The sequence below is a fragment of the Arachis ipaensis genome, chromosome B6 (assembly GCF_059453495.1).
Source record: "Arachis ipaensis isolate K30076 ecotype BB chromosome B6, ASM5945349v1, whole genome shotgun sequence".
NCBI lineage: Eukaryota > Viridiplantae > Streptophyta > Magnoliopsida > Fabales > Fabaceae > Arachis > Arachis ipaensis.
In genome coordinates, this window is record NC_142441.1 from 19,059,775 (window position 1) to 19,068,666 (window position 8,892).

The 8,892-nt window shown below is 46.4% G+C and overlaps 1 protein-coding gene across 2 annotated transcripts; it reads left to right on the forward strand.

Moving 5' to 3' along the window:
- The first annotated feature begins 126 nt into the window (after window positions 1-126).
- On the forward strand, window positions 127-3,112 carry LOC148554781 (uncharacterized). Of its 2 annotated transcripts, none has more exons than XM_088491409.1 (2): window positions 127-1,867; window positions 1,955-3,112. In XM_088491409.1, exons 1-2 carry the CDS (start codon window positions 1,105-1,107, stop codon window positions 2,935-2,937), a joined length of 1,746 nt encoding a protein of 581 aa, XP_088347535.1. In that variant the 5' UTR covers window positions 127-1,104; the 3' UTR covers window positions 2,938-3,112. The 2 variants fall into 2 exon arrangements, with proteins under 2 accessions (XP_088347535.1, XP_088347534.1); XM_088491408.1 differs by having other exon boundaries at window positions 127-940; window positions 1,075-3,112.
- The last annotated feature ends 5,780 nt before the right edge of the window (window positions 3,113-8,892 follow it).

An 8,892-nucleotide genomic window follows, 5' to 3' on the forward strand; every position in this document is an offset into this window, starting at 1 on the left:
TCTATCAATGGAATGAATGAATATTGTTATGGTGGGTAACCGGAGATTAATGGGTTGGATGGCGCTGGTTGGCCCAAACGTATGAAGGAGGTGGCTTTCGAGTGGGTCTGTTCTCGGTGTTCCTCCGTCCGACTTGCACGTGTGAAAATAATGGGGGGTGGTACCTGCAAAGACACTCCGATGCCTAAATTAGCAAGAGTGTGAGCAGGTTAGAGAGTATTGGAACTTAGAGATACCTGAATGGTGTTAGTGTATTTATAGTGGTGAACCAATAACCACCGCTGAAGTAGTGCCACCTTTTTAGGTGGATAACCGTTCCCATATCTTAGGGAGGTTAAGATATGGCTCTATGAAGTGGTTAGAGAGTTTCTAGGGGCAGTTACTCATTCGAATGAGTGTTATCTGCCAGCTAACCCTCGTATCCGACTTCTTTGGAGCAGGTCGTGTTTAGTACCGACTTCTTGGGATGAAGGCTGGTACTGGGTGAGGGCCAACCCTTTGGGTTGGGCCTATTTGCTTGGGTCCTGGACCTTTATTATTGGGCTAGGGTATGAACAGTGCCCCTACTCGAGCCCAATTTCCTTTTAGGATTTGGGTTCGAGTATTCAACTCGGGGTCGTAGCCGATTTGCAAGAGGACCGATGTGATGGTTTAAGAACCGACGTGATTTTCCTTGACCTTTCGGTTCTGACAGTTATGTCTAATCAAGCGTCGTGTCCGTTAGGGGTGTGCGTAGGGATTTAATGGCCTTGGTAACGGTGCATCTTCATTAATGATTGCCCCAATTTTACCATTATGCCCCTAACGTTCTTATAAATACTTTTCCTCTCTTTCGTTGTTTCGTTTCTGCGATTTTTCAAATTTCCCTTGCATTCGTTCGTGCTGCATTCTTGCGTTTCGAAGGCTTTTACTTCCTCCCGTCTTGATTTCAGACTTAAAGGTTAGCTTTTTCCCCTTCTGTAACATGCTTTCTATTTGCGTGCTTTTATTTTGTAGGTAGATTGGTTTGTAGGCTTTAGTTCCGTACCCCGTCCCTTTAGAGACCGTGTGTTGATTTTCCTTTTCTTTTTGTAGGTTTCTTGTCACCCCTTTTAAGAAAAGAAAATGGCTTCCGTAGATGTTCTCTCTCAGTGGGTCGATGTCACGGTCCTAGGGGAGGAGCCTTCAGTCGATACCGAGTTTATCACCCACCTTCGTACTCACCATAGAATTTGTACTTCTGAAGAGGATGAGCCGAAGTATGAGTTGGTAGTCCCGGGTCCAGAAGACTGGGTTTGCTTCGGGAGGGCCGACGAGGCGGCCCCTCATTTCTTTTTTATGTATGAGAGTATGGTCACCCGTTTGGGCGTTTTTCTTCCGTTTTCAGAGTTTGAAATGTCTGTGTTACGTCACTGCCAGGTTGCTCCCACCCAGCTTCACCCCAACTCTTGGGGTTTTTTGAAAATTTACCAATTTATCAGCCAGGCCTTAGAGTTCCCGATTTTTCTGAGGATTTTCTTCTATCTCTTCCATATGACCAAGCCCTTCAGTGGGCTAAATAATAAGCAACAGTGGGTGTCCTTCCGAGCCATACAAGGTCGGAGGCTTTTTACCCTTTTTGACGAATCCTTTCACGATTTTAAAAGCTATTTTTTCAAAGTTCAAGCAGTAGAGGGTCACCACCCCTTTTTCTTAGATGAGAGTTCTTCTCCTCGCTTTCCTCTATACTGGTTAGAGGCCTCCCCCTGTGAGAAATATGGTCTGGATGACCTAGACGAAGTGGAGGCGGCCATCGTAGAGTTCCTCCGAGAAGTGTGGGGGAGGGCCCCATACTTGGATACTAAAAAATTTCTCCAGGGGTCGCCGACTTTTGTCCAGTCACAACTAGGTAGCTTTTTGCGTTTCTTATTTATTTCCGACTTGCAATTTCTTTTACCGACTTGTCTGACTTTTAGCTACCAATTTGTTTTTGCAGAGATGGCAAAGAAAAACGCTCAAGAGTCTTACCAGAGGGTTCAGGAAGCCAAGGCAAGGTCTCGTGCCAGATCTGGTGGTGCTAGGGCGGTTGTCTCTCCTCCTCCTCCTCCTCCTCGGAACGTCGGGACTCCCTCCCAACCTATTGTAATTTCTTCCTCTGCTTCCTCTCTGCCACCCCCTTCTATCCGACCTACTCCTGAACCAGAGCCGAAGAAGCGCAAGACCTTAGAGTCTGGCGCTTCTGGTGAGGCGGACGCTCTTGCGTTCGTCCGAAAGAACATTTATCCCCATGCTCGTATGAGTATGGATGATGTTTCTGTTCGGCACTACCTCACCACTGTGGTTGAGGAGAGTCTCAAGACGGCGGGAGTTTGTGGCAAACTCTTAGATATATTTGAGAAGACTCCTCTCAGCTCTTTAGGGACGACCTCGAGGGTCGATGAGCTGGAAGGCAGGCTTCGCATATATCAGGAGCATGAGAGGGAGTTGGAGGGGGAAGTTGCCAAGCTGAAGGAGGAGAGGGCCAGCCTCCGGGAGAAGGAGAAGAAGTTGCAAGTCCAATGCAACATAGAGGTGGATTTGAGGAAAGCAGCGCAAGCCAGCTACAATAGTTTATTTGCTGATCTTGTGTCTGTAAAGAATGACTTGCTGAATGCCCGGAAGGCCTATACCGAGTTGGAGGATTCTATTGCGGATGGTGCTGATGAGGCTTGGAGGGTTTTTAAGGAGCAGGTCGGAGTCATTGCTCCTGACTTGGACCTTTCTCCTTTGGACCCTGATAAGGTTGTTATTGATGGTGCCATCGTGGATCCTCCTGTCCCCGTGGTGGAGTCTGAGTCTGATTTGAAGACTCGGGGGCAGAGGATCATAGAGTCCCCTCCTCGCTCTAAGGACGCTCCGAGTTCTTCTGCCGCTCCTCCGACTTTCTCTCCAACTCCTGGTCCTGGTGGTGGTGATCCTTCTACTCCTCTTAAGAAGTGATTTTGGCTATTGGGGCTCGGCCTGTGGGTCCCTCTTTTTAAACTCTTTTTATATTTATTTGTTGATGTTTACAACAATTTTCTGGCCTTTTAGGGCCGTAAACAAAACAAATTTTCGATACCCTTTTTAATAAGGGTTTAATTTAGCGTTTAAATAAATGCCCTTTTTTGGATAAGGGTTTTGAGTTACCTTATGCGCGCATGCTTTTCTGTTCGTGGTTCTTTTGACTCTTTGATCTTTTCTGGAAAAAACCTTTTCTTTGGGGCTTGCCTGCTTTTCTGAATCTCTTTGATCCTCAAGGCAGCCTTATAACTTTTTCTTAGTTTTTCCTATCTCTTTTTGTTATTCCTAGTACTCAATTTTGTTTTATTGAGTTTTTCGTGACTTAGGCTACTTTTGCGATTCATTTTAATTTTACTCGGTTTCGCATTCCGACTTATGAGTCTTACTGCTCCCGAGTTTATCATGATCGACTTCTATAGCCTCTTTACGCCGACTTGTACCTCGTCGTTTTATCCTGACGACCATCTAGGTCGGTTCATGGGATTTTCACGTTTTGTCGAGCTTAAATCGGCGCGTTTCGTAGAAAGAGAATAAAAAGGGAATTTAAAAGAGATATTTAAAATGAAAGAGATCTTTATTAATTGAGGAGGTACCTTATTGCTACTAAGGGCTTTTGATAATTTATTTTCCCTTAGCCCCTACTATGATGCTTCGTTAAAAACCCTTTTCAGAAAAAACCCTTTGATTTTGGGAAAAAATCATGAAATTGGGAAAAGAGTACATCAGGGAGTAGTTCGCTTTTAGCTGTAGTACCTTTTCATATTACAAGCATGCCATGATCTTGGTAACTCGTTGCCGTCGAAGTCGGTTACCCTATAATAGCCTTTTCCTAAGACCTCGTTGATCTTGTATGGTCCTTTCCAATTAGCAGCGAGCTTTCCTTCTCCTGATTTGTTGACTCCAATATCGTTTTTGATTAGGACCAAGTCATCTGGGGTGAAACTCCTTCGAATGACTTTTTTGTTGTATCTCGCGGTCATCCTTTGCTTCAACGCTGCTTCTCTTATCTGGGCTTCTTCTCGGATTTCGGGGAGCAAGTCGAGCTCCTCTTTGTGCCCCTGTATATTCCCGATCTCGTCGTGGAAAATCACTCTTGGGCTTTGCTCATTGACCTCTATTGGGATCATAGCTTCTACGCCATAAACTAGTCGGAAGGGTGTTTCTCCAGTGGCGGATTGGGGGGTTGTTCTGTAAGCCCATAGTACTTGTTGGAGCTCTTCAGCCCAAACTCCTTTCGCATCTTGTAATCTTTTCTTCAGCCCTGCCAGTATGACTTTGTTGGCTGCTTCGGCTTGCCCATTGGCTTGTGGGTGTTCCACTGAGGTGAACAGGTGTTTGATGTTCATACTGGCTACTAGGCTTCTAAAGGTGGAGTCGGTGAACTGGGTTCCGTTATCTGTGGTAATGGAATAAGGTATCCCATACCTTGTGATTATATTTTTGTAGAGGAACCTCCGACTTCTTTGTGCAGTGATGGTGGCCAGTGGTTCTGCTTCTATCCACTTTGTGAAATAATCTATTCCCACTATTAGGTATTTGACTTGTCCTGGCGCCTGGGGAAAAGGACCTAACAAATCCATTCCCCATTTTGCAAAGGGCCATGGGGAGGTGATACTGATGAGCTCCTCTGGGGGGGCCACGTGAAAATTTGCATGCATTTGACACGGTTGGCATTTTTTCACAAAGTCTGTGGCATCTTTCTGCAAGGTTGGCCAGTAGAATCCAGCTCGGATCACCTTTCTGGCTAATGACCTTGCTCCGAGATGGTTCCCGCAGATTCCACTATGTACCTCCTCTAATACCTCGGTGGCTCTTGAGGTCGGTACACACTTTAACAATGGTGTTGATATCCCCCTTCTATAGAGAATATTTTTCACCAAGGTATAGTGTTGTGCTTCCCTTCGGATTTTCTTGGCCTCCTTTTCCTCCTTGGGGAGGATGTCGAATTTCAGGTATTCGACCAAGGGGTTCATCCATCCGAGGTTTAATCCGACCACTTCAAAGACTTCTTGTTTGTCTTCCATTTTTACCACTGAAGGTTCCTGGAGAGTTTCTTGGATCAGGCTTCTGTTATTTCCTCCTGGCTTGGTACTTGCTAACTTGGATAGGGCGTCTGCTCTGCTATTTAGGTCTCGAGTTATGTGCGTGACCTCGGTTTCTGCAAAACGCCCAAGGTGCTCCAGAGTTTTTTCCAAGTATCTCTTCATATTTGGGTCTTTTGCCTGATATTCTCCGCTTATTTGGGAGGTCACCACTTGAGAATCACTGTATACCATTACCTTCGTAGCACCGACTTCTTCTGCCAGCTTCAATCCTGCAATCAAGGCTTCATATTCTGCCTGATTATTTGAAGCTGGAAATTCAAACTTGAGGGAGACCTCTATCTGGGTTCCCCTTTCATCTACCAATATTATGCCTGCGCCGCTTCCTGTTTTATTGGAGGATCCATCTACATAGAGTTCCCATGTAGTTGGTTTATCCTCTTGATCCCCTGCATATTCTGCAATAAAGTCGGCGAGGCACTGGGCTTTAATCGCCGTCCGAGTTTCGTACTTCAAGTCGAACTCGGAGAGCTCTATTGCCCATTGAACCATTCTTCCTGCAACATCCGTCTTTTGGAGGATTTGCTTCATGGGTTGGTTCGTGCGGACTCTTTTTGTGTGAGCTTGAAAGTAAGGCCGTAGCCTTCGAGAGGCTATCACTAAGGAGTAGGCAAACTTCTCTAATTTGTGATACCTTAGCTCAGGGCCCTGTAGAACTTTACTGATGAAATAGATTGGGTGTTGACCATCCTCGTCTTCTCTTATCAAGGCTGCTGAGACAGCCTTGTCTGCCACGGATAGGTATAGGACGAGGTCTTTTCCGGCTACAGGTCGGGTCAAAATAGGAGGTTGGCTCAAAAACTTTTTGAACTCCTGGAACGCCTCTTCGCATTCGGGAGTCCATTCAAATTGGTGTCCCTTTCTCAATAGGGAGAACAGTGGAAGGGATCTTAGTGCTGATCCTGCCAAAAATCTGGAGAGAGCTGCTAGTCGGCCATTCAGCTATTGGACCTCTCTCAAACAAGTCGGGCTTTTCATTTCTAGGATAGCTCTACACTTGTCGGGATTGGCTTCGATCCCTCTTTGTGTTAGTATGAATCCTAGAAATTTTCCTGCCTCCACCGCGAAGGCGCACTTTGCAGGATTTAGTCTCATCCCGTGCAACCTTATGGTGTCAAAGACTTGTGAAAGGTCAGACAAGAGGTCGACTTCTTTCTTGGTCTTTACCAGCATATCGTCGACGTACACTTCCATTAAGCTCCCTAAGTGAGGGGCAAACACCTTATTCATCAGCCTCTGATATGTGGCCCCTGCATTTTTCAATCCAAATGGCATGACCACGTAGCAAAAGTTAGCTCTGGGCGTGATGAATGATGTTTTTTCCTGGTCTGGTTCATACATCGGGATTTGGTTATACCCTGAGTAGGCATCCATGAACGACAAGTATTGATACCCCGAGCTAGAGTCTACTAGGGTGTCAATGCTTGGTAGTGGATAAGGGTCCTTGGGACATGCCTTATTTAAGTCGGTATAGTCGACGCACATTCTCCATTTACCATTTTGTTTTTTGACTAGCACCACATTGGCTAGCCATGTTGGATATTCGACTTCTCTGATGAAACCGGCTTCTAGGAGCGCTTGTACTTGCTCCTCTACTATTAGAGCTCGCTCTGGGCCGAGCTTGCGTCTTCGTTGTTGTACAGGTCGAGATCCCGAGTGGACCGAGAGCTTGTGGGACATGAGTTTTGGATCTATCCCAGGCATGTCGGAGGCCTTCTAGGCGAAGAGATCGGAATTATCTCTTAGGAGCTTAATCAATTCTTGTCTTAGGGTTTCCCCCAGGTTGGTTCCTATGTGAGTGCTTTTTCCTTCCTCTTCTCCGACCTGAATCTCCTCGGTTTTTCCTCCGGGTCGTGGTCGCAGCTCTTCTTTAATCCTTGCTCCACCGAGCTCTATTGTGTGAACTTCTTTGCCTTTTCCCCTCAGGTTTAGGCTTTCATTGTAGCATTTCCTTGCCAGCTTCTGATCTCCCCTCACCGTTGCTATCCCCGCTGAGGTCAAGAATTTCATGCAGAGGTGGGGTGTCGATACCACCGCTCCGAGTCGATTAAGGGTAGCTCTGCCGATTAAAGCATTACAGGCCGACCCCACGTCGATAACTATGAAGTCTATACTCAGAGTCTTTGATTTCTCCCCCTTTCCAAAGGTGGTGTGGAAGGGCAAAAATCCTAGTGGCTTTATTGGCGTGTCGCCTAATCCGTACAAGGTGTCGGGGTAGGCTCTTAACTCTTTCTCATCTAAACCTAGTTTGTCGAAAGCGGGCTTAAAGAGGATGTCCGCTGAGCTTCCTTGGTCTACTAGTGTTCTGTGTAGATGGGCATTTGCCAGGATCATGGTAATTACCACTGGGTCGTCGTGCCCAGGGATTATTCCTCGCCCATCTTCCTTTGTGAATGAAATGGTTGGAAGGTCGGAGGACCCCTCTCCGACTTGGTAAACTCTCTTGAGATGTCTTTTACGAGAAGATTTTGTGAGTCCCCCTCCCGTAAACCCTCCTGAGATCATATGGATATGTCTCTCCGGAGTTTGTGGTGGTGGGTCTCTTCTATCCATATCATCTCGCTTTCTTTTTCCATGACTGTCCGACCTTTCTATGAGATATCTGTCAAGCCGACCTTCTCTGGCCAGTTTTTCTATCACATTTTTAAGGTCGTAACAGTCGTTTGTGGAGTGCCCATATATCTTATGGTACTCACAGTAATCACCGCGGCTCCCCCCTCTTTTATTTTTAATGGGCCTGGGAGGAGGCAGCCTTTCGGTATTGCAAATTTCTCTGTATACATCCTCTACAGGAACTTTCAGTGGAGTATAAGAGTGATATTTTCTTGGCCTATCGAGGCCGAGTTCTTCCTTCTTCTTAGCTTCCCTCTCCCTCTCTTTCCTTGAGGGAGGGTGACCGGGTCGCAAACTCGGGTCTCTTAGCCTAGCATTTTCTTCCATATTGATGTACTTTTCAGCTCTTTCCTGTACATCACTTAATGAGGCGGGGTGTCTTTTTGATATGGACTGTGAGAAGGGACCTTCTCTAAGACCATTGACTAGCCCCATGATGACTGCTTCGGTGGGCAGGTCTTGAATCTCCAAACATGCTTTGTTGAACCTTTCCATATAGGCCCGTAAGGACTGCCCGACCTCCTGTTTTATTCCCAGGAGACTTGATGCATGTTTTACTTTGTCTTTCTGGATGGAGAACCTCATCAAGAACTTTCTTGAGAGGTCTTCAAAACTGGTAATTGACTTCGGAGGGAGGCTGTCGAACCACTTCATCGCTGCTTTTGACAAGGTTGTCGGAAAAGCTTTGCATCGCGTAGCGTCAGAGGCGTCAGCCAGATATATCCGACTTTTAAAGTTGCTCAGATGATGCTTTGGATCAGTGGTTCCGTCATAGAGGTCCATATCGGGGCTTCTAAAGTTTCTCGGAACTTTTGCCCTCATTATGTCCTCGCTAAAAGGATCGTTCTCCCCTAAGGGCGAATCTTCTCTACCGTCGTGGGAGTTCTGACCTTTGAGGGAGGATTCTAACTTTAAGAGTTTTCTTTCTAACTCTTTTCGTCGCTCCATCTCCTCTTTTAGGTTCTTTTCGGTTTTCTTTTGTCGTTCCCGTTCCTGTTCTAGCTGCTCGAGGCGACTGTGGACTAATCCCATGAGCTCAATTGCGTGGGATGGTCCTTCTTTTTCTGATTCGCGCCCCTCCGAGGAATTTATCTTCGGGTTTTTGATTCCGGAGGTGCCTTCCCTGTGTTGATCGTTGGCTTCCTGGTGAAGGGTCTGGTCTGCCTCATTGTTTCCA